The 25,818-nt window shown below is 49.7% G+C and overlaps 1 protein-coding gene across 1 annotated transcript; it reads left to right on the top strand.

The window, feature by feature from the left end:
• Window positions 1–650: 650 nt before the first annotated feature.
• On the top strand, window positions 651–18,440 carry SPNS1 (SPNS lysolipid transporter 1, lysophospholipid). Its single transcript, XM_077274081.1, has 13 exons — window positions 651–1,344; window positions 6,864–7,126; window positions 7,635–7,700; window positions 7,927–8,063; window positions 15,410–15,561; window positions 15,640–15,709; window positions 15,807–15,949; window positions 16,069–16,212; window positions 16,595–16,784; window positions 16,864–16,929; window positions 17,025–17,123; window positions 17,316–17,484; window positions 17,859–18,440. Exons 2-13 carry the CDS (start codon window positions 6,889–6,891, stop codon window positions 17,951–17,953), a joined length of 1,569 nt encoding a protein of 522 aa, XP_077130196.1. The 5' UTR covers window positions 651–1,344; window positions 6,864–6,888; the 3' UTR covers window positions 17,954–18,440.
• The last annotated feature ends 7,378 nt before the right edge of the window (window positions 18,441–25,818 follow it).

Raw genomic sequence — 25,818 nt, 5'->3', positions numbered from 1 at the left:
AGGGGAGACACGGGGGCTCCTGGAGGGAGAGGCACAGAGGGCTCCTGGAGGAGGAGGCACAGAGGGCTCCTGGAGGGGGAGACACTGGGGCTCCTGGAGGAGGAGGCACAGAGGGCTCCTGGAGGGAGAGGCACAGAGGGCTCCTGGAGGGAGAGGCACAGGGGGCTCCTGGAGGGAGAGGCACAGAGGGCTCCTGGAGGGAGAGGCACAGAGGTCTCCTGGAGGAGGAGGCACAGAGGGCTCCTGGAGGAGGAGGCACAGAGGGCTCCTGGAGGAGGCACAGAGGGCTCCTGGAGGAGGAGGCACAGAGGGCTCCTGGAGGGGGAGACACGGGGGCTCCTGGAGGGAGAGGCACAGAGGGCTCCTGGAGGGAGAGGCACAGAGGGCTCCTGGAGGGAGAGGCACAGAGGGCTCCTGGAGGGAGAGGCACAGAGGGCTCCTGGAGGGAGAGGCACAGAGGGCTCCTGGAGGAAGAGGCACAGGGGGCTCCTGGAGGGAGAGGCACAGAGGGCTCCTGGAGGAAGAGGCACAGGGGGCTCCTGGAGGGAGAGGCACAGAGGGCTCCTGGAGGAGGCACAGAGGGCTCCTGGAGGGAGAGGCACAGAGGGCTCCTGGAGGAGGAGGCACAGAGGGTTCCTGGAGGAGGAGGCACAGAGCGCAGCCGGGGGTGTTTAGGTGCACCGTCCTCTGAGCCCCGTGACAGCGCAGGACCGCGCTACATTGTCCCGGCTGCTCCCTACACACTGTGAGCGCAGTTATCGGCCCCCACTGCTCAAGTAACGACTGGTCTCAGGCCGCCGCATAACGCGCACGTGCCGCCTAAAACACCGAGTGACGGCGTTAGAAACATTGATATATTTTTCACTTTACTACTTTCGCTCACTCGAACATTTCGCCTTCCCCCTCTCTGTGGGGGGCGCACTCACGGCCTGTGGGGGGCGCTGCAGCTGCTGCTCGTGTGACTGCTGGTCGCCTTCTAGTCTGTGTATGAGGCGCCAGAATCAAAACTCTGAATTTCAGTCAGATGTGACTCCGCCCCTCCACTGACGTCACCACTCAGACCCCGCCTCCTGCGCTGGAGGGACCCAGCAGAGAGGCGGGGATTAGGACAATCACGTGGCCATCACTGAAGTCGCTGATTGGATTACAGATATCAACTAGTTCCGGATCGCTGCGGCATCACGTGCTCATATAGTGACTCCTCCCCCCGGCTTCTGTAGTGGCGTGTGACGTCAGACGTAGCCTCGGTCTCAGTCATGTGATCGAAATTGTGGTCATATGACTTGTTAGCCGCACTATGGCGATGCATAAAGGATAAGGAACAGACGGAGCAGGACGGCGCCGGTGAGTGCTCCCGTGTCTAGTGCTGCTCGTCTCCCCGGAGACTGCTATTACACGGGGAGGGGAATAGGACCTACAGGAGCTGTATACGTGTATATAGGGGCTGTGGAGGGGACATATGTGTATAAAGGGGCTGTAGAGTGGACGTAGGTGTATATAAGGGCTGTAGAGGGGATGTACGTGTATATAGGGGCTGTAGAGTGGACGTAGGTGTATATAAGGGCTGTAGAGGGGATGTACGTGTATATAGGGGGCTGTAGAGGGGATGTACGTGTATATAGGGGGCTGTAGAGGGGACGTACGTGTATATAGGGGCTGTAGAGGGGACGTAGGTGTATATAAGAGCTGTAGAGGGGGCGTAGGTGTATATAGGGGGCTGTAGAGGGGATGTACATGTATATAGGGGCTGTAGAGGGGATGTACGTGTATATAGGGGCTGTAGAGGGGATGTACGTGTATATAGGGGCTGTAGAGGGGATGTACGTGTATATAGGGGCTGTAGAGGGGATGTACGTGTATATAGGGGGCTGTAGAGGGGACGCATGTGTGTGTATAGGGGCTGTAGAGGGGACGCATGTGTGTATAGGGGCTGTAGAGGGGGCGTACGTGTATATAGGGGGCTGTAGAGGGGACGTACGTGTATATAGGGGGCTGTAGAGGGGGCATACGTGTATATAGGGGGCTGTAGAGGGGACGTACGTGTATATAGGGGGCTGTAGAGGGGACGTACGTGTATATAGGGGGCTGTAGAGGGGACGTACGTGTATATAGGGGGCTGTAGAGGGGACGTACGTGTATATAGGGGGCTGTAGAGGGGACGTACGTTTATATCCCATAGAATGTAAGTCCGCAAGGACAGGGTCCTCTCCCCTCTGTACCAGTCCATCACTGTAAACCTGTTTACTGTAAACGATATCTATAACCCTGTATGTAACCCCTTTCTCATGTACAGCACCATGGAACTAATAGTGCTATATAAATTAATAATAATAATATAGGGGGCTGTAGAGGGGACATACTTGTATATAGGGGGCTGTAGAGGGGACGTTCTTGTATATAGGGGGCTGTAGAGGGGACGTTCTTGTATATAGGGGGCTGTAGAGGGGGCGTACGTGTATATAAGGGCTGTAGAGGGGACGTACGTGTATATAGGGGGCTGTAGAGGGGACGTACGTGTATAGAGGGGGCTGTAGAGGGGGCGTACGTGTATATAGGGGGCTGTAGAGGGGGTGTACGTGTATATAGGGGGCTGTAGAGGGGGCGTACGTGTATATAGGGGGCTGTAGAGGGGGCGTACGTGTATATAGGGGGCTGTAGAGGGGACGTTCTTGTATATAGGGGGCTGTAGAGGGGACGTTCTTGTATATAGGGGGCTGTAGAGGGGACATTCTTGTGTATATAGGGGGCTGTAGAGGGGACGTACGTGTATATAGGGGGCTGTAGAGGGGGTGTACGTGTATATAGGGGGCTGTAGAGGGGGTGTACGTGTATATAGGGGGCTGTAGAGGGGGTGTACGTGTATATAGGGGGCTGTAGAGGGGACGTACGTGTATATAGGGGGCTGTAGAGGGGACGTACGTGTATATAGGGGGCTGTAGAGGGGACGTACGTGTATATAGGGGGCTGTAGAGGGGACGTACGTGTATATAGGGGGCTGTAGAGGGGACGTACGTGTATATAGGGGGCTGTAGAGGGGGCGTACGTGTGTATATAGGGGGCTGTAGAGGGGGCGTACATGTGTATATAGGGTCTGTAGAGGGGGCGTACGTGTGTATATAGGGGGCGTACGTGTATAGGGGGCTGTAGAGGGGGCGTACGTGTATATAGGGGGCGTATGTGTATATAAGGGCTGTAGAGGGGACGTACTTGTATATAAGGGCTGTAGAGGGGACGTACGTGTATATAGGGGCTGTAGAGGGGGCGTACGTGTATATAGGGGGCTGTAGAGGGGCCGTACGTGTATATAAGGGCTGTAGAGGGGCCGTACGTGTATATAGGGGGCTGTAGAGGGGCCGTACGTGTATATAGGGGGCTGTAGAGGGGCCGTACGTGTATATAGGGGGCTGTAGAGGGGCCGTACGTGTATATAGGGGGCTGTAGAGGGGCCGTACGTGTATATAGGGGGCTGTAGAGGGGACGTACGTGTATATAGGGGGCTGTATAGGGGACGTACGTGTGTATATAGGGGGCTGTAGAGGGGGCGTACGTGTATATAGGGGGCTGTAGAGGGGGCGTACGTTTATATCCCATAGAATGTAAGTCCGCAAGGACAGGGTCCTCTCCCCTCTGTACCAGTCCATCACGGTAAACCGTTTTACTGTAAACGATATCTATAACCCTGTATGTAACCACTTTCTCATGTACAGCACCATGGAACTAATAGTGCTATATAAATTAATAATAATAAGAAGAATATAGGGGCTGTAGAGGGGACGTACTTGTATATAGGGGGCTGTAGAGGGGACGTACGTGTATATAGGGGGCTGTAGAGGGGACGTACGTGTATATAAGGGCTGTAGAGGGGACGTACGTGTGTATAGGGGCTGTAGAGGGGACGTACGTGTATATAAGGGCTGTAGAGGGGACGTACGTGTATATAAAGGGCTGTAGAGGGGACGTACGTGTATATAAAGGGCTGTAGAGGGGACGTACGTGTATATAAAGGGCTGTAGAGGGGACGTACGTGTATATAAAGGGCTGTAGAGGGGACGTACGTGTATATAAAGGGCTGTAGAGGGGACGTACGTGTATATAAAGGGCTGTAGAGGGGACGTACGTGTATATAAAGGGCTGTAGAGGGGACGTACGTGTATATAAAGGGCTGTAGAGGGGACGTACGTGTATATAAAGGGCTGTAGAGGGGACGTACGTGTATATAAAGGGCTGTAGAGGGGACGTACGTGTATATAAAGGGCTGTAGAGGGGACGTACGTGTATATAAAGGGCTGTAGAGGGGACGTACGTGTATATAAAGGGCTGTAGAGGGGACGTACGTGTATATAAAGGGCTGTAGAGGGGACGTACGTGTATATAAAGGGCTGTAGAGGGGACGTACGTGTATATAAAGGGCTGTAGAGGGGACGTACGTGTATATAAAGGGCTGTAGAGGGGACGTACGTGTATATAAAGGGCTGTAGAGGGGACGTACGTGTATATAAAGGGCTGTAGAGGGGACGTACGTGTATATAAAGGGCTGTAGAGGGGACGTACGTGTATATAAAGGGCTGTAGAGGGGACGTACGTGTATATAAAGGGCTGTAGAGGGGACGTACGTGTATATAAAGGGCTGTAGAGGGGACGTACGTGTATATAAAGGGCTGTAGAGGGGACGTACGTGTATATAAAGGGCTGTAGAGGGGACGTACGTGTATATAAAGGGCTGTAGAGGGGACGTACGTGTATATAAAGGGCTGTAGAGGGGACGTACGTGTATATAAAGGGCTGTAGAGGGGACGTACGTGTATATAAAGGGCTGTAGAGGGGACGTACGTGTATATAAAGGGCTGTAGAGGGGACGTACGTGTATATAAAGGGCTGTAGAGGGGACGTACGTGTATATAAAGGGCTGTAGAGGGGACGTACGTGTATATAAAGGGCTGTAGAGGGGACGTACGTGTATATAAAGGGCTGTAGAGGGGACGTACGCGTATATAAAGGGCTGTAGAGGGGACGTACGTGTATATAAAGGGCTGTAGAGGGGACGTACGCGTATATAAGGGCTGTAGAGGGGACGTACGCGTATATAGGGGGCTGTAGAGGGGACGTACGCGTATATAGGGGGCTGTAGAGGGGACGTACGCGTATATAGGGGGTGTTTGTGTATATAAGGGGCTGTAGAGGGGACATACGTGTATAGAGGGGGTGCATGTGTATATAAGGGGCTGTAGAGGTGACGTACGTGTATATAGGGGCTGTAGAGGGGACGTACGTGTGTATAGGGGATGTACGTGTATATAGGGGATGTACGTGTATATAGGGGATGTAGAGGGGCATATGTGTATATAGGGCTGTAGAGGTGGCGTACGTGTATATAGGGGGCTGTAGAGGGGGCGATGATGTATATAGGGGCTGTAGAGGGGACGTAGGTGTATATAGGGGGCTGTAGAGGGGGCGTACGTGTATATAGGGGGCTGTAGAGGGGACGTACGTGTATATAGGGGGCGTACGTGTATATAGGGGGCTGTAGAGGGGGCGTACGTTTATATCCCACAGAATGGAAGTCCGCAAGGCCAGGGTCTTCTCCCCTCTGTACCAGTCCATCACTGTAAACCTGTTTACTGTAAACGATATCTATAACCCTGTATGTAACCCCTTTCTCATGTACAGCACCATGGAATTAATAGTGCTATATAAATAATAATGTGACTGACTATTGATGACGGGGGCGATGTGACTGACTATTGATGAAGGGGGAGATGTGACTGATGATGAAGGGGGCGATGTGACTGATGATGAAGGGGGCGATGTGACTGATGATGAAGGGGGAGATGTGACTGATGATGAAGGGGGAGATGTGACTGATGATGAAGGGGGAGATGTGACTGATGATGAAGGGGGAGATGTGACTGATGATGAAGGGGGAGATGTGACTGATGATGAAGGGGGAGATGTGACTGATGATGAAGGGGGAGATGTGACTGATGATGAAGGGGGAGATGTGACTGATGATGAAGGGGGAGATGTGACTGATGATGACAGGGACGATGTGACTGATTATTGATGATGTCGGGGGCGATGTGACTTGACGATTGATGAGGCGATTGTGATTGACGATGACGGGGCGATGTGACTGACTATTGATGATGTCGGGGGTGATGTGACTGATGATTGATGGTGGGGGAGATATGACTGACGATTGACGAGGCGATGTGATTGACGATTGATGACAGGGGTGATGTGACTGATGTCGGGGGCGATGTGACTGACTATTGATGATGACGGGGACGATGTGACTGACGATGACGGGGTCGATGTGACTGACTGGGGAGATGTGACTGACGATGACTGGGGCGAAGTAACTGACTGCTGATGATAACGGGGGCGATGTGACTGACGATTGATGAAGGGGGCGATGTGACTGACTGGGGCGATGTGACTGACTGGGGCGATGTGACTGACGATGACGGGACGATGTGACTGACGATTGATGATGACGGGGGAGATGTGACTGACGATGACGGGCGAAGTGACTGACGATGAGGGGAGATGTGACTGACGATTGATGAAGGGGGCGATGTGACTGACTGGGGCGATGTGACTGATGATGACGGGACGATGTGACTGACGATTGATGATGACGGGGGAGATGTGACTGACGATGACAGGGGAGATGTGACTGACGGGGGAGATGTGACTGACAATGACTGGGACGAAGTGACTGACTGCTGATGATGACGGGGGCGATGTGACTGACAATTGATGCCGGTGTTGTGATCCCTCCCCCGGTTGTAGTTTGGGGGCACTTTAAAGCGCAATGTTCGTGTTTTCCTTTCACGATAACGACTTTGTTACTTTGTGTCCAGTGTTTCCAGTCCAGGGGCCGACAAGATGATGACCCCTCATGACCACGCTGACACCACCCCGTTCCTGACTCAGGCAGATGACGTGGACGAGGTGAACATCACCGCGCCCCCTCCACGTGTCCTGGGTGAGGATGGCGATGACAACCCCGACACCCGCGATGTGCACTCCCTGACGGGGATCTCCTACAGGCGCTCCGTCACCATCGTGGGGATTCTCTTCTACATCAACCTGCTAAACTACATGGATCGCTTCACTGTGGCCGGTAGGTGGGGACGGGGGAGACCATTATGGGACAGGGGTTCAAGGATATACAATTATGTCAGTTGTTTTTATGGCTCTCTGAAGAAGGGGAGAAACTAAAGCTGAATTTGTCCTCAGTGGGAGGGGGTCAGTGCCGAATCCCCCAGATTACAGCAGATCACGGTGGATTCAGCAGGGTTTTCATTGGGTTATAGCAGTGTTCCCCAACTCTGGTACTCAAGAGCCACCAACAGGTCATGTTGTCAGGATTTCCTTAGTATTACACAGGTGATTGAATGCTTGCCTGTCCAGGTGATGCAATTATCACCTGTGCAATACTAAGGAAATCCTGAAAACAAGACCTGTTGGTGGCTCTTGAGGACCGGAGTTGGGGAACACTGGGTTATAGGGTCTCTGTGTGATGGCGTTTGCTGATCTTTATGCCCCCTGTAGGCGATAGCAGGAATCACGCTGACTCTCCAGCCTCGGCTGAGCTGATGATGAGTTTTTTTTTCGTTTATTTTTGTCAGGCGTGCTCCCAGACATAGAGTACGACTTCCACCTCAAGGACGGCTCCTCCGGACTGATACAGACTGGTAAGTGGCAGCGTCACATCACGTTTATTACGAGATCTGTCAGCGGGTAGCCTGCTTGTTGATGGTTTACAGTCAACGTAAAATTTGTGACAGGAAGAGCAAATAAGGAGCTTATGTTCCAGGAGGTGGAGTAATCCATGACCAGTAGATATAGTCAGTAGGGGGATGATAATATAATTTACACTCTCGATGCATGGAGTCTGACCCTTCCACTCTCCCCCTTCAGTATTTATCTGCAGCTACATGGTGCTGGCTCCAGTCTTCGGATTCCTCGGCGATCGATTCAACAGGAAGTTTATTATTTGCATAGGAATCTCTTTCTGGACAATCATTACATTCCTCAGCTCCTTCATACCCAATAAGGTAACGTCCCAGATTGTTGTTGTCGCCGCTCCCTCCCCGGGTGGTGGTGGTGGTGGTGGTTGTTGTCGCCGCTCCCTCCCCAGGTGGTGGTGGTGGTGGTTGTTGTCGCCGCTCCCTCCCCGGGTGGTGGTGGTGGTTGTGGTGGTTGTTGTTGTCGCCGCTCCCTCCCCGGGTGGTGTGTCATGATCTCAATGGCAAGAGAACATAGCATCAGCATATATAGGAACTAGCTCTTGGAAGATGGAAACTGAGCTGACCATGAACTAAACCTAACGCACAACTAGCAGTGGCCGGGTAGCATGCCTACGTTGATTCTAGATGCCCAGCACCAGCCGGAGGACTAAATAAAGCTAGCAGAGGAAAATATTAGTCCTAGCTCACCTCTAGAGAAATACCCCGAAAGGAGACAGAGGCCCCCCACATGTATTGGCGGTGAGTAAAGATGAAATAACAAACGTAGTATGAAAATAGGTTTAGCAAATTTGAGGTCCACTTACTACATAGCAGAAGACAGAAAGGACACTTTCATGGTCAGCTGAAAACCCTATCAAAACACCATCCAGAAATTACTTTAAAACTCTGGCATTAACTCATAACACCAGAGTGGCAATTCCTGTTCACAAGAGCTTTCCAGACACAGTAACGAAACTACAGCTGTGAACTGGAACAAAAATGCAAAAACAAACATGGACAAGAGTCCAACTTATCTAGTAGTTGTCTAGGAGCAGGAACAAGCACAGAGAGGCTTCTGATAACATTGTTGACCGGCAAGCAACTAACAGAACAGCAAGGTTATATAGCGACTCCCACATCTTGATGGGAACAGGTGAACAGAGAAGATGAAGACACCAGTTCAATTCCACCAGTAGCCACCGGGGGAGCCCAGAATCCAAATTCACAACAGTACCCCCCCCTCAAGGAGGGGGCACCGAACCCTCAACAGAACCACCAGGGCGATCAGGATGGGCCCTATGAAAGGCACGAACCAGATCAGAGGCATGAACATCAGATGCATTAACCCAAGAATTATCCTCCTGGCCGTATCCCTTCCACTTGACCAGATACTGGAGTCTCCGTCTGGAAACACGAGAGTCTAAGATTTTCTCCACAACGTACTCCAACTCACCCTCAACCAACACCGGAGCAGGAGGCTCAACGGAAGGCACAACCGGTACCTCATACCTGCGCAATAATGACCGATGAAAAACGTTATGAATAGAAAAGGATGCAGGGAGGTCCAAACGGAAGGAAACAGGGTTAAGAATCTCCAATATCTTATACGGGCCGATAAACCGAGGCTTAAACTTAGGAGAAGAAACCCTCATAGGGACAAAACGAGAAGACAACCACACCAAATCCCCAACACAAAGCCGAGGACCAACACGACGGTGGCGGTTGGCAAAAAGCTGAGTCTTCTCCTGGGACAACCTCAAATTGTCCACCACCTGCCCCCAGATCTGATGCAATCTCTCCACCACAGCATCCACTCCAGGACAATCCGAAGATTCCACCTGACCAGAGGAAAATCGAGGATGAAACCCCGAATTACAGAAAAACGGGGACACCAAAGTGGCAGAGCTGGCCCGATTATTGAGAGCGAACTCCGCCAATGGCAAAAAAGCAACCCAATCATCCTGGTCAGCAGACACAAAACACCTCAGATATGTCTCCAGGGTCTGATTAATCCGCTCGGTCTGGCCATTCGTCTGAGGATGGAAAGCGGACGAAAAAGATAAATCTATGCCCATCCTAGCACAGAATGCCCGCCAAAATCTAGACACGAATTGGGTCCCTCTGTCAGAAACGATATTCTCAGGAATACCATGCAAACGAACAACATTTTGAAAAAACAGAGGAACCAACTCGGAAGAAGAAGGCAACTTGGGCAGAGGAACCAAATGGACCATCTTAGAAAAACGGTCACACACCACCCAGATGACAGACATCTTCTGAGAAACCGGCAGATCTGAAATAAAATCCATCGAGATGTGCGTCCAAGGCCTCTTAGGAATAGGCAAGGGCAACAATAATCCACTAGCCCGAGAACAACAAGGCTTGGCCCGAGCACAAACGTCACAAGACTGCACAAAGCCTCGCACATCTCGTGACAGGGAAGGCCACCAGAAGGACCTAGCCACCAAATCCCTGGTACCAAAAATGCCAGGATGACCTGCCAACGCAGAAGAATGAACCTCAGAGATGACTCTGCTGGTCCAATCATCAGGAACAAACAACCTATCAGGCGGACAACGATCCGGTCTATCCGCCTGAAACTCCTGCAAGGCCCGCCGCAGGTCTGGAGAAACGGCTGACAAGATAACTCCCTCCTTAAGGATACCTGTGGGCTCAGAGTTACCAGGCGAGTCAGGCTCAAAACTCCTAGAAAGGGCATCCGCCTTAACATTCTTAGAACCCGGTAGGTATGACACCACAAAATTAAACCGAGAGAAAAATAATGACCAGCGCGCCTGTCTAGGATTCAGGCGCCTGGCGGTCTCAAGATAAATCAAATTTTTGTGGTCAGTCAATACCACCACCTGATGTCTGGCTCCCTCAAGCCAATGGCGCCACTCCTCAAAAGCCCACTTCATGGCCAAAAGCTCCCGATTCCCAACATCATAATTCCGCTCAGCGGGCGAAAATTTACGGGAAAAGAAGGCACAAGGCCTCATCACGGAGCAGTCAGAACTTTTCTGCGACAACACTGCCCCAGCTCCGATCTCAGAAGCGTCGACCTCAACCTGAAAAGGTAGAGCAACATCAGGCTGACGCAACACAGGGGCAGAGGAAAAACGGCGCTTAAGCTCCCGAAAGGCCTCCACAGCATCAGGGGACCAATCAGCAACATCAGCACCCTTCTTAGTCAAATTGGTCAATGGCTTAGCAATATCCGAAAAACCAGCAATAAATCGACGATAAAAGTTAGCAAAGCCCAAAAATTTCTGAAGACTCTTAAGAGAAGAGGGCTGCGTCCAATCACAAATGGCTTGAACCTTGACAGGATCCATTTCAATGGAAGAGGGGGAAAAAATATATCCCAAAAAGGAAATCCTCTGTACCCCAAAAACACACTTAGAACCCTTCACACACAAAGAATTAGACCGCAAAACCTGAAAAACCCTCCTGACTTGCTGGACATGAGAGTCCCAGTCATCCGAAAAAATCAGAATATCATCCAGATACACAATCATAAATTTATCCAAATAATCGCGAAAAATATCATGCATAAAGGACTGGAAAACTGACGGAGCATTTGAAAGACCAAAAGGCATCACTAAATACTCAAAGTGGCCCTCGGGCGTATTAAATGCGGTTTTCCACTCATCCCCCTGCCTGATTCGCACCAAATTATACGCCCCACGAAGGTCAATCTTAGAGAACCACTTGGCCCCCTTTATGCGAGCAAACAAATCAGTCAGCAACGGCAATGGGTATTGATATTTAACAGTGATTTTATTCAAAAGCCGATAATCAATACATGGTCTCAAAGAGCCGTCTTTTTTTGACACAAAGAAAAAACCGGCTCCTAAGGGAGATGACGATGGACGAATATGTCCCTTTTCCAAGGACTCCTTTATATATTCTCGCATAGCAGTATGTTCAGGCACAGACAGATTAAATAAACGACCCTTTGGGTATTTACTACCCGGGATTAAATCTATGGCACAATCGCACTCTCGGTGCGGAGGTAACGAACCAAGCTTGGATTCTTCAAAGACGTCACGATAGTCAGACAGGAACTCAGGAATTTCAGAGGGAATAGATGATGAAATGGAAACCACAGGTACATCCCCATGAGCCCCCTTACATCCCCAGCTCAACACAGACATAGCTCTCCAGTCGAGGACTGGGTTGTGAGATTGCAGCCAAGGCAATCCTAGCACCAAATCATCATGTAGATTATATAGCACCAGAAAGCGAATAATCTCCTGGTGATCCGGATTAATACGCATAGTTACTTGTGTCCAGTATTGTGGTTTATTATTAGCCAATGGGGTGGAGTCAATCCCCTTCAGAGGAATAGAAGTCTCCAAAGGCTCTAAATCATACCCACAGCGTTTGGCAAAGGACCAATCCATAAGACTCAAAGCGGCGCCAGAGTCGACATAGGCGTCCGTGGTAATAGATGACAAAGAGCAAATCAGGGTCACAGATAGAATAAACTTAGACGGTAAGGTGCAAATGGAAACAGATTTACCAAGCTTTTTAGTGCGCTTAGAGCATGCTGATATAACATGAGTAGAATCACCACAATAGAAACACAACCCATTTTTCCGTCTAAAATTCTGCCGCTCGCTTCGGGACAGAATTCTATCACACTGCATACTCTCTGGCGACCTCTCAGTGGAAACCGCCAGATGGTGCACTGGTTTGCGCTCCCGCAGACGCCTATCGATCTGAATAGCCATTGTCATGGACTCATTCAGACCCGCAGGCACAGGGAACCCCACCATAACATCCTTAATGGCATCAGAGAGACCCTCTCTGAAAGTCGCCGCCAGGGCGCACTCATTCCACTGAGTAAGCACAGACCATTTACGGAATCTTTGGCAGTAAATTTCCGCTTCATCTTGCCCCTGAGATAGGGACATCAAAGTTTTTTCTGCCTGAAGCTCCAAATGAGGTTCGTCATAAAGCAACCCCAAGGCCAGAAAAAACGCATCCACATTGAGCAACGCAGGATCCCCTGGTGTCAATGAAAAAGCCCAGTCTTGAGGGTCGCCCCGGAGCAAGGAAATCACAATCCTGACCTGCTGTGCAGGGTCTCCGGCAGAGCGAGATTTCAGGGACAAAAATAATTTGCAATTATTTCGAAAATTCTGAAACCCGGATCTATTCCCCGAGAAAAATTCCGGCAAAGGAATTCTCGGCTCAGATACAGGTGCATGACAAACAAAATCTTGCAATTTTTGTACCTTCGTGGCGAGATTATTCAAACCTGCAGTTACACTCTGAAGATCCATTACAAACAGGTGGACACAGAGCCATTCAAGGGTTAAGAGGAGGTAAGAAGCAGCTAGACAGCAATTAAGGGCTAGGCAGCAAAACTCTGAAGGGAAAAAAAAAAAAAATAAAAAATTTCCCTTAAACACTTCTCTATCTCCTGCTTCAGCCCAAACAATTAACACTTTGTGGGCCGGTCAAACTGTCATGATCTCAATGGCAAGAGAACATAGCATCAGCATATATAGGAACTAGCTCTTGGAAGATGGAAACTGAGCTGACCATGAACTAAACCTAACGCACAACTAGCAGTGGCCGGGTAGCATGCCTACGTTGATTCTAGATGCCCAGCACCAGCCGGAGGACTAAATAAAGCTAGCAGAGGAAAATATTAGTCCTAGCTCACCTCTAGAGAAATACCCCGAAAGGAGACAGAGGCCCCCCACATGTATTGGCGGTGAGTAAAGATGAAATAACAAACGTAGTATGAAAATAGGTTTAGCAAATTTGAGGTCCACTTACTACATAGCAGAAGACAGAAAGGACACTTTCATGGTCAGCTGAAAACCCTATCAAAACACCATCCAGAAATTACTTTAAAACTCTGGCATTAACTCATAACACCAGAGTGGCAATTCCTGTTCACAAGAGCTTTCCAGACACAGTAACGAAACTACAGCTGTGAACTGGAACAAAAATGCAAAAACAAACATGGACAAGAGTCCAACTTATCTAGTAGTTGTCTAGGAGCAGGAACAAGCACAGAGAGGCTTCTGATAACATTGTTGACCGGCAAGCAACTAACAGAACAGCAAGGTTATATAGCGACTCCCACATCTTGATGGGAACAGGTGAACAGAGAAGATGAAGACACCAGTTCAATTCCACCAGTAGCCACCGGGGGAGCCCAGAATCCAAATTCACAACAGTGGTTGTGGTGGTTGTTGTTGTCGCCGCTCCCTCCCCGGGTGGTGGTGGTGGTTGTTGTCGCCGCTCCCTCCCCGGGTGGTGGTGGTGGTTGTTGTCGCCGCTCCCTCCCCGGGTGGTGGTGGTTGTTGTCGCCGCTCCCTCCCCGGGTGGTGGTGGTGGTGGATATTGTTGTCGCCGCTCCCTCCCCGGGTGGTGGTGGTGGTTGTTGTTGTCGCCGCTCCCTCCCCGGGTGGTGGTGGTGGTGGTGGTGGTTGTTGTCGCCGCTCCCTCCCCGGGTGGTGGTGGTGGTTGTGGTGGTTGTTGTTGTCGCCGCTCCCTCCCTGGGGGTTGGTGGTTGTTGTTGTCGCCGCTCCCTCCCCGGGTGGTGGTGGTGGTTGTTGTTGTCGCCGCTCCCTCCCCGGGTGGTGGTGGTGGTGGTGGTTGTTGTCGCCGCTCCCTCCCCGGGTGGTGGTGGTGGTGGTGGTGGTTGTTGTCGCCGCTCCCTCCCCGGGTGGTGGTGGTGGTGGTTGTGGTGGTTGTTGTCGCCGCTCCCTCCCTGGGGGTTGGTGGTTGTTGTTGTCGCCGCTCCCTCCCCGGGTGGTGGTGGTGGTTGTTGTTGTTGTTGTCGCCGCTCCCTCCCTGGGGGTTGGTGGTTGTTGTCGCCGCTCCCTCCCCGGGTGGTGGTGGTGGTGGTTGTTGTCGCCGCTCCCTCCCCGGGTGGTGGTGGTGGTGGTGGTGGTTGTTGTCGCCGCTCCCTCCCCAGGTGGTGGTTGTGGTGGTTGTTGTTGTCGCCGCTCCCTCCCCGGGTGGTGGTGGTGGTGGTGGTTGTTGTCGCCGCTCCCTCCCCGGGTGGTGGTGGTGGTGGTGGTGGTTGTTGTCGCCGCTCCCTCCCCGGGTGGTGGTGGTGGTTGTGGTGGTTGTTGTTGTCGCCGCTCTCTCCCTGGGGGTTGGTGGTTGTTGTTGTCGCCGCTCCCTCCCCGGGTGGTGGTGGTGGTTGTTGTTGTTGTTGTCGCCGCTCCCTCCCTGGGGGTTGGTGGTTGTTGTTGTCGCCGCTCCCTCCCTGGGGGTTGGTGGTTGTTGTTGTCGCCGCTCCCTCCCAGTGTGGTGGTCGTTGTCGCCGCTCCCTCCCCGGGTGGTGGTTGGTCGTCTCTTTTTTATTTCCTGCCTCTGAAAGGCAAAATTCGGTGGTCCTGAAGTGGTGGATCAGCCCTTCTAGGTAATTATGAGGGTCCTGTTCCAGTATAGAAAAACAAGGCTGCTTTCTCCCAGACCCAGAGGCAGCTCCACTCCTGACCGCAGCTCGTATGCGGTACTGCAGCTCGGCTCCATTAACCTTAGTCCTTTATGGAGTTAAGTAGTTTTCTGTTTCGATAGATCAGACCGTTATGGACTCTGATCCCAAATGTGTTTTTATTTTTTATAATCCCATCATATTGCACCTTTATTGCACCTTTATAATCTGCTATATTTGTTTTCTTGGTCCTCTTCTCCAGCACTTTCACCTTTTCCTGCTCACACGAGGACTGGTTGGAGTCGGAGAGGCGAGTTACTCCACCATCGCCCCCACCATCATCGCTGATCTGTTTGTGGCCGACCAGCGCACCCGCATGTTGTCCGTCTTCTACTTCGCCATTCCAGTCGGCTGGTTAGTATCCAGAATAAGACTTCATCACTCGTATAGCTGAGGGTTTGGTACAATGTATTGATTCTCTGCCTATTACAGCGGCCTCGGATACATCGCGGGATCCAAGGTGGCGATCGCCGCCAATAGGAACTGGCACTGGGCTTTACGGGTGAGCGAGAGGCTGGCGGGATTCACCACAATGATGGTACTTGGGGGAGGATGAGTGATCCCACAGACTCTGCAATGTCGGCTCCTCTCTGTGACAGGTCACCCCGGGGCTGGGCTTCATCGCCGTCCTGCTGCTCATATTCTTTGTAAAGGAGCCGCCCAGAGGAGCCGTAGAGAGGAAAAGCGACCAACCCCTGAGCACGACCCCCTGGTTGGCGGATGTGAAGGCGCTGCTGAAGAAGTAGGTATTACCCGCGTCACAGAGGTTGTCGCCAGGCATTTCTCGTGCAGTGCAGGTTGTCGCCGGCTCCGTTCTGTTACCCCATTGTCATTTACACCTTGGTGTCTCTCTCTCTGTAGCCGGAGCTTCATGCTCATTACTTTAGGCTTCACGACTGTGGCCTTCGTAACTGGGGCTCTCGCCCTCTGGGCTCCGACGTTCCTGATGCGCGCGCGAAAGGTTCTGTACAAGACGGAGCCACATCAGGATAACTACGACGACAGGTAAATGCATCCTCGCCTGTATTTGCCATTACCGTAATGGCTGGGACCGCTCTGCAGGAGTCGTTCTCTGATGTTCCTTGGTGGTATCTGCTCCGTACTGAGGTGATAAGGTGGAAATATTTATCCTGTACGTATCAGGAGCCATTGATCCTCCGGGAGGGTGAGGGAAATGTACAGATCCCCTCTCTCCAAAGCAAACCTATGTGAGGTTGGAGGCAGATGTACACGTTGATCCTGCGGGGGGGGGGTGTAGACTTTCGTGATCAAATCTAACCAGTGTCTGTATGGGTGGACTGCAGTGTGGTCAGTCCCCGTTGGCCCTGCCGTCTTCTCGTTTCTCGGAGGGCTTCCGCACTGATCTTTCTGACCTCTCTCCGTGCAGCTTGATCTTCGGTCTGGTCACAGTGGTCACCGGCATCTTGGGAGTTGGAGCCGGAGTGGAGATCAGTAAACGATACCGTAAAGTAAACCCCCGTGCGGACCCAATCGTGTGCGCTTGTGGCATGCTCTGCTCCGCACCTTTCCTCTACCTGTCTTTGGTTTTCGCTGACACCAGTCTCGTGGCCACTTATGTAAGTAGCCTGTGGGCCGACTACAGATCATCTCCGGTGCTGCCGGCCACTGCTCAGTGTTTTATCTCTTCCTCCGCAGGTTTTCATTTTCATAGGGGAGACCTTGCTGTCCTTAAATTGGGCCATAGTGGCCGACATGGTGCTGGTGAGTGATCCATCATCCTTCGTAAAGGAAAACCCCCATCATCACTGGAATTATGTTTATCCCAACTTTTCCTCTTTTTTTTTTTTTTTTTATAGTATGTTGTGATCCCCACGAGACGCTCCACAGCGGAGGCCTTGCAGATAATGGTGTCCCACCTGCTGGGCGATGCCGGGAGCCCCTACCTCATCGGCGTGGTGAGTCGTAATGATGGATTTTACGGAAAGGAAGTTTGATTTTATAAGCCAGGAGCGAGACTGGTGGGGACAGGTCACGGTGCGGAGGTCCCCACCAGCGCGGCCATGTTAATTCAGTAGGCTGCAGTGCATCAATGGCACCGCTTACATGTAGAGTATAATACTCAGCGTGTCGTTACCTATCATCCTCAGATATCCGACCGTATCAGCAAAGAGCAGTCGGAGACCTACTTTAAGCTCCGCAGCCTGGAATATGCCCTCATGATGTGTACGTTCGTGGGCGCCCTGGGAGGAGGTTTCTTCTTGGCGTCTGCCCTCTTCATTGAGAAGGATCGGAAACAGGCGGAAATGGTATCAGAAGGTGCGTTGTGTGTATATCCAGGCCAGTGCAGTTGGTCTCCTCGCCTAGTTTATACATGGCATGTAGGTCACACCTGTCTTAGCGACTACTTTGCTTTCCTTATTTTGCGCGGATGCAGAGCTCCATCACCCTCCGTCAGTGGGTACTGCCCATCACCGCACTGGGAGGCCCCATAATTCACTACATCTCCCTCAATGCTGTAGACCTTACTATAGATAGTTACTACACTCTGTTCAGGTCCTGGAAAATTTGCAGAGAAGCAGCAGAATTATGAACGCAGCTCTGGGTGTGAGTGGAGTAGTCAGAACTCAGTTTTTATGTAAATAATGTATTAATATTCACAGAGTTTTCATTGATACCGTCTTCCCTTCCAGGAATTGTATCTGAGGTGGAGGGGATTGAAGACAGAATCGTGGTTCCAAAACGTGGAGGATCCACCAGGGTCCCGGTGTCCAGCGTCCTCGTATGAACCTCTGGTGGCCAGCAGTCACGAGGGACAGAGCGTAGAAATTCCTGGCTGCACCCGGCCTACCTCGTACCAGGGATGGAGGGGGTCATCATCGCCCATGGCGGCTACTGTCGGGATATGGAGCCGATATGAGTTACTTTGTCCTGTATGTCGCTTCTTACTGATCATGAAGATCCTCCGATGTGCTGGAGAAGGAAGAGCGGCTGATGTCTTTGCCATCTCTACCTGTAATCCAGCACCGGATTGGACAGCTGTACAAACGACAGAACCTGCTCCAGATTTTATGGTTATTCCTATTTAATTACGGATTTGCACTCACATTATTATTTTTTTGTTTGTTTTAAGAATGTGAAATGTTTAAACTTTTTAATGGGAAATACAGATGTTTGTTAAGAATAAAACGCTGATCGTTGGCCCAAGCCAATAGAAAGAAGAACAGAGTCCCCGGGTTTGGGGGAGAGAAACGGAGGACGAAGCTGCTGGTGGGTAGTGTACACGTGACACCAGAGTTCGGCTCGTCTGAGCATCCTGACGACTCAGGTTTTCATCTTTAGAACTTTGTGTTCATGGTTTACAATCCTGAGTTTCAGATATTTGCACTTAAACGGCCAAGTGTCAGCCTCTGTTAGGTTAATATTCGGTAACCTGTGTCTGGCTCTGGAAGTCATGGCAGCTTTATTTGTCAGTCTGTAGAGTTGGTGTGAATTAGTACGACCCTGATCTTCCGCCCAACACTAATAGCTGGAGCCTGTTCTTACCTGATGCAATACATGAGGAATACGACGGGTCAGAGTCCGCGCTGCCCAAGGTTCAAAGATACGAGAACGCACAAAGGTGGAGCACGAATGCGGTTTAAGGTCTTCAACCCTTCTTCAGGAACAAACCACAATAACATTATCATTGCACCTCGGTCCCGATGAAGGGCTTTGAAGACCTTGAAACGTGTTGACATAAACCGCATTCAGGCTTCACTTTTGTGTGTTCTTGTATCTTTGAACCTTGGGCCGTGTGGACTCTGCCCCACCGTATTCCTCATTTATTGCATCGTATCTCTTCCGGTCCGGCAGAAACCCATACATGCCTCTATAGGAGCTGTGACAATCACAACCCCATCAGCTGAGCGTTTCTATAATATTTTATACCACTAGGTGATCAGATAAGATGCTATTTGCACTTTTTTAATCCAGTTTTACCATCTGCATCGGAGCGTGAAAATCTATTCACATCAACATTAAGTCCGTGTTCATATTCCAAGTGAAGCCTCGAAATCAGCCATGTAATTATTATCAGCGTCCTATGTGTATTGTTTAGTACAGAACTGGTTATAGTCTCTACAAGAAGCAAAGTTCAGATATGGGTTCAGTCTCTGGGAGTGAGTACATTCAGTGCTATCGGGGGCTGCAGTCCTCAGTAATACCGCCCGCTGCGTGCGAGAATAGAACTGCTACACTACTCACCCCTAATACTAGGAATGGTTGGATTCCCCAGTCACAACTCCACATACAGTTTTTCATTCCACTCCCAGTGTTGCGCGACAATATCGTACTTAAACATTGTGCAATTATGGCGAGGTCTGACCCCAGATAGAAAAATATTTAGAATTGAGAGTCCTCAGTGGTTGATACCTTTTAACGGCTAACAGAAAAGATGGTAACAAATTGCAGCTTTCGAGACTACTCAGGTCCCTTCATCAGGCATAGACTAATAGAAATACTGAAGAATCACATATTTATACACAACACAGCCCAGAAAGAAGGCAATAGATCAGACAGGTGACGTGAAGCAGAATTATCATTATGGGGGAGTGATAAACAGTTATGTCCATAAATATTGGAAGAGTTCATAGATAAGGAGTGATTGTTTTATTGTCCTCTGATTGGGGTCTGGTTCTGTTATGATGACCCCACATGGTCTGAGGAGCAAATTCCTTAATTGATGTAAAAAGACATAAATCCATGCGACACATTCATTCCTGCACTGAGACTGTCAAAGGTCGTCATCAGTTTATATTCCCAGACTCTTCTGTCTCTCTGAGATTTCAAGTGCTCCAATATTTATGGACATAACTGTTTATCACTCACATAATGATAATTCTGCTTCATGTCACCGGTCTTATCTATTACATTATTCTTGTGCTGTGTTGTGCATAAATATGTGATTCTTCAGAATTTATTTTAGTCTGTGCCTGATGAAGAGACCTTAGTAGTCTCGAAAGCTGCAATTTGTTACCCTGTTTTCAGTTAGCCATTAAAAGGTATCAACCACTGAAGACTCTCAATTCTAAATATTTTTCTATCCACTGGCTAACATAGTACCAAGATCTATATCTTTCCTGACCCCAGATAGTCCGCATCCTCTGTATGAGAAATAGGAGAGGATCATATGGCGTAACAGGGCATGATTCCAATCACTCGACCATGCTGGAGTGTCGACTTCCAAGTAAAATAAAGAAAATCATATTCGACACATATCCTTGCTATTTCTGGGCACAGGTAGAGGTAAAAGGGATATGTGGGACTTAAAAAAAAATGTATCTAAGCACTAACAGGCAGGTAATTGTAACTTACCTGCCTGTTGTGCACGGCGCTGTTCTCCCGGTGCAGCGTGGTCATAGACCGCTGCTACCGGGATTCAGTTCCCTCTTTTGCCGCAATGGGGTGGGACTTCCGAGGTCATACTGACTGACAGAACTGACCAGTTACAGAGCTGCTCTGTGTACTATATAATGGCTGCGGCCAGAATTGACCACTTACAGAGCTGCTCTGTCTCCTGTATAATGGCCGTGGCAAGAACTGACCAGTTACAGAGCTGCTCTGTCTCCTGTATAATGGCCGTGGCAAGAACTGACCAGTTACAGAGCTGCTCTGTCTCCTGTATAATGGCAGTGACCAGAACTGACCAGTTACAGAGCTGCTCTGTCTCCTGTATAATGGCAGTGGCAAGAACTGACCAGTTACAGAGCTGCTCTGTCTCCTGTATAATGGCCGTGACCAGAACTGACCAGTTACAGAGCTGCTCTTTGTTCTATATAATGGCCGTGGTCAGAACTGACCAGCTACAGAGCTGCTCTGTCTCCTGTATAATGTGTTATGAACCCGTGGCTTTGGAGCCGCATGAGACTTTCTCAGGAGAAGTGGAATCTATACTGACCGCAGACCCTGAACTAACACCGCAACTAGAAGTAGCCGTGGGGTGTGCCTAACAAACCCTAGACACCTCGACACAGCCGGAGGACTAAATACCCCTATAGATAGAAATAGGAACACTATCTTGCCTCAGAGCAGAACCCCAAAGAATAGGCAGCCCCCCACAAGTATTGACTGTGAATAGGAGAGGAACGACACACACAGGCAGAAAACAGATTTCAGCAAAAGAGGCCACTCTAGCTAAACAGGGAAAGATAGGACAGAATACTATGTGGTCAGTAATAAAACTAAAAATATCCACAGCAGAAAATACAAAAAGGTTCCAATATCTAACTAAAGACATGGAATGTATATCTGCAACTCCTGAGAATCCAGCAAGCCTAAGAAAATACTGATACAATCTAAGCTGGACAAAAAAAACACTGAATAGCACTAAATTGTTAAGCACACAGCAAGTGTGTCACAAAAACCAGACACTTATCTTTGCAGATTTGGCAGCAAGGCAGGAAGGAACCAGGCAAGGACAAAATCTCCAACAACAATGGACAACTGGCAAGGACCAATGAATCCTGCACGCCTAAATACCCCAGTCAGAACTGCAATTAGCAGATACACCTGACCAGGACTGCAACCCAGGGACAACTGCATTACCACCTACAACCACCGGAGGGAGCCCAAAAGCAGAATTCACAACGATAATGGCCGTGGCCAGAACTGACCAGTTACAGAGCTGCTTTGTCTACTATATAATGGCCGTGGCCAGACCTGACCAGTTACAGAGTTGCTCTGTGTACTATATAATGGCCGTGATCAGAACTGACCAGTTACAGAGCTGCTCTGTCTCCTGTATAATGGCCGTGGCCAGAACTGACCAGTTACAGAGTTGCTCTGTGTACTATATAATGGCCGTGATCAGAACTGACCAGTTACAGAGCTACTCTGTCTCCTGTATAATGGCTGTGGCCAGAACTGACCAGTTACAGAGTTGCTCTGTGTACTATATAATGGCTGTGGACAGAACTGACCAGCTACAGAGCTGCTCTATCTCCTGTATAATGGCCGTGGCCAGAACTGACCAGCTACAGAGCTGCTCTGTGTACTATATAATGGCCGTGATCAGAACTGACCAGTTACAGAGCTGTTCTGTCTCCTGTATAATGGCCATGGCCTGAACTGACCAGCTACAGAGCTGCTCTGTCTCCTGTATAATGGCCGCGGACAGAACGGACCAGTTACAGAGCTGCTCTGTCTCCTGTATAATGGCCATGGCCAGAACTTACCAGTTACAGGGCTACTTTGTCTCCTGTATAACGGCCATTGCCAGAACTGACCAGTTACTGAGCTGCTCTGTCTACTATATAATGGCCGTGGCCAGAACTTACCAGTTATAGAGCTGCTCTGTCTCCTGTATAATGGCCGTGGCCAGAACTGACCAGTTACAGAGCTACTTTGTCTCCTGTATAACGGCCATAGCCAGAACTGACCAGTTACAGAGCTGCTCTGTCTCCTGTATAATGGCCGTGGCCTGAACTGACCAGCTACAGAGCTGCTCTATCTCCTGTATAATGGCCATGGCCTGAACTGACCAGCTACAGAGCTGCTCTGTCTCCTGTATAATGGCCGTGGACAGAACGGACCAGTTACAGAGCTGCTCTGTCTCCTGTATAATGGCCGTGGCCAGAACTGACCAGTTACAGAGCTGCTCTGTCTCCTGTATAATGGCCATGGCCAGAACTTACCAGTTACCGGGCTACTTTGTCTCCTGTATAACGGCCATTGCCAGAACTGACCAGTTACTGAGCTGCTCTGTCTACTATATAATGGCCGTGGCCAGAACTTACCAGTTATAGAGCTGCTCTGTCTCCTGTATAATGGCCATGGCCAGAACTGACCAGTTACAGAGCTGCTCTGTCTCCTGTATAATGGCCGTGGCCAGAACTGACCAGTTACAGAGCTACTTTGTCTCCTGTATAACGGCCATAGCCAGAACTGAGCAGTTACAGAGCTGCTCTGTCTCCTGTATAATGGCCGTGGCCACAACTGACCAGTTACAGAGCTACTTTGTCTCCTGTATAACGGCCATAGCCAGAACTGACCAGTTACAGAACTGCTCTGTCTACTATATAATGGCCGTGGCGAGAACTTACCAGTTATAGAGCTGCTCTGTCTCCTGTATAATGGCCGTGGCCAGAACTGACCAGTTACAGAGCTGCTCTGTCTCCTGTATAATGGCCGTGGCCAGAACTTACCAGTTACAGAGCTACTTTGTCTCCTGTATAACGGCCATAGCCAGAACTGACCAGTTACAGAGCTGCTCTGTCTCCTGTATAATGGCCGTGGCCAGAACTTACCAGTTATAGAGCTGTTCTGTCTCCTGTATAACGGCCATAGCCAGTACTGACCAGTTACAGAGCTGTTCTGTCTTCTGTATAATGGCCGTGGCCAGAACTGACCAGTTACAGAGCTGCTCTGTCTCCTGTATAATAGCCATAGCTAGTACTGACCAGTTACAGAGCTGCTCTGTCTCCTGTATAATGGCCGTGGCCAGAACTGACCAGTTACAGAGCTGCTCTGTCTCCTGTATAATGGCCATAGCCAGTACTGACCAGTTACAGAGCTGCTCTGTCTCCTGTATAATGGCCGTGGCCAGGTATAACACATCCGCCTGCTATTCACATCAATAGGAGGCCAACATGCAAAGAATGGCTGTTCAAATCAAGTAGAGGAACTCGGTGCTCCTTGGCGGCCAATCATATACCTGCACCTTCCGTGCTTGGTTTCCATCTATCTCCACCCTTCTCTGGCCATATGAAGCCAGAGCTGTCAAAGAAGTGTGTGTGTGGGGGGGTGATTAAGGGGAAACAAGCAGGTAGGAGGGTGTACATAAATGATTGGTCCCATCCTGAAGCAGCCGGACTTGGTTTGAACAGTCATTTTGTGCTGATGGAGTCCCTGCTAATAAAAAATATCAATGTATAAGAAACGGGGTGATTAAGGAGAAAAAAGCAGGTAGGAAGGTGTACATAAATGATTGGCCCCATCCTGAAGGAGCCGGACTTGGTTTGAACAGTCATTTTGTGCTGATGGAGTCCCTGCTAATAAAAAATATCAATGTATAAGAAAACAGAATAAAAGGTCACACAAAAGCTGGCAGTGCCATTAACCAGTTTAAAGGGGCTGTACAATGAGAATAGGTTATCCCTACAGAATAGGTGACACTTGTCGATCACTGGGTGTTCACCCCATTACCATGGGGGGCAGTGTCACATGTTGTGTGCACTGTCTACACTGAGTAGATGTATGAGTTCATTTGGGAGGAGCCCAGTCACAACAGAGCATTGCCAATCATTACTCACTACTAGTACACACTGCTCTAAAATCTCCTCCTCCACTCTTCGCAGCCCCAGTCAGGCAGGAAGAAGCTAAGCAAATAGCAGAGGGAAAAAAAGTTAGATCAGCTCCCAGTGGTGAGCTGAGTGAGAGTCAGCTCTTCCTCTCGGATCCTTCAGGAACAACACATCACTATCTCCCACTACAATGGCGTCTGCGGAGCTGAGGGACGAGCTGAACTGCTCCATCTGCCTGAGCCTCTGATTATTAGCCAATGGGCTGGTTTCAGGGAGATAATTGACAAACATTGGCCTATATTGCTTTCAGATGCTACTCCTAGGAAATTTCTACCACCTACACCGCTGATCACAGCCCGAAGATCAAAAAATCTGAAAGACATGTTGTTACATAGCCACTACGAGCCATCGAAAAAGAAGAGCAATACATGGTTGGAGATGATGAGGATGCTTTCCGTGTGGACATTGCAAGAGTTGCGCTAATATTTTGAAGAGCAAAGAATTTATAAATGCAAGTGGCAATCACACATGGAATTAGACACTTCATTACATGCTCCACGAAAGTGCAAGTGGCAATCACACATGGAATTAGACACTTCATTACATGCTCCACGAAAGGAGGAGTATATAGTGCACAATGCCCATGCGGGAAACTTTTTATTGGGCTGCCAACCCGGGAGTTACGCATACGAGTGCGTGAGCATGTCAGGGATATTGATAGAGCCCTGACATGTGAACATCCATCATACCTAGGCATTTTTTTCAAAGCCATAACAGTAACTCTAGTCTTCTCAAAGTTGAAGGCATTGATGTTATCGAAATGGGCCCGAGGGGTGGTGATTTGGCAAAAAATTTAGCCAAATTAGAATGCAAATGGATTTATAGGCTGGGAACAATAGCCCCTGTAGGACTTAGGGTATGTGCACACATCCGGATTTCTTGCAGAAATTTCCTGAAGAAAACTGGAAATTTTCTGCAAGAAATCCGCATTTTTTTTTGCGTTTTTTTCCCGTTTTTTTAGCTTTTTTTAGCATTTTGCAAGCGTAATTAGCTTGCAGAATGCTAAAGTTTTCCAAGCGATCTGTAACATCGCTTGGAAAACTGACTGACAGGTTGGTCACACTTGTCAAACATACTGTTTGACAAGTGTGACCAACTTTTTACTATAGATGCTGCTTATGCAGCATCTATAGTAAAAGATAGAATGTTTAAAAAAAAAATAAAAAAAATGGTTATACTCACCCGCAGACAGCTGATCTCCTCACCGGCGTCCGTTCCTATAGATGCCGGTGTGGTTCAGGACCTTCGATGACGTCGCGGCTTGTGATTGGTCGCGTGAGTGGTCACATGAGCGGTCACGCGACCAATCACA

This window comes from Ranitomeya variabilis, chromosome 7 (assembly GCF_051348905.1).
Source record: "Ranitomeya variabilis isolate aRanVar5 chromosome 7, aRanVar5.hap1, whole genome shotgun sequence".
Taxonomy (NCBI): domain Eukaryota; kingdom Metazoa; phylum Chordata; class Amphibia; order Anura; family Dendrobatidae; genus Ranitomeya; species Ranitomeya variabilis.
This window is presented reverse-complemented; position numbering and strand designations above follow the sequence as displayed.

What these genes read in the sequence shown, in the direction of transcription:
- SPNS1 (XM_077274081.1), top strand. Translation starts at nt 6,889, where the DNA reads ATGATGACCCCTCATGACCACGCTGACACCACCCCGTTCCTGACTCAG. An exon ending in ACTGGCACTGGGCTTTACGG is followed by an intron (nt 15,710 to 15,806) that starts GTGAGCGAGAGG and finishes TCTCTGTGACAG; the next exon opens with GTCACCCCGGGGCTGGGCTT. An exon ending in GCCCCTACCTCATCGGCGTG is followed by an intron (nt 17,124 to 17,315) that starts GTGAGTCGTAAT and finishes TATCATCCTCAG; the next exon opens with ATATCCGACCGTATCAGCAA.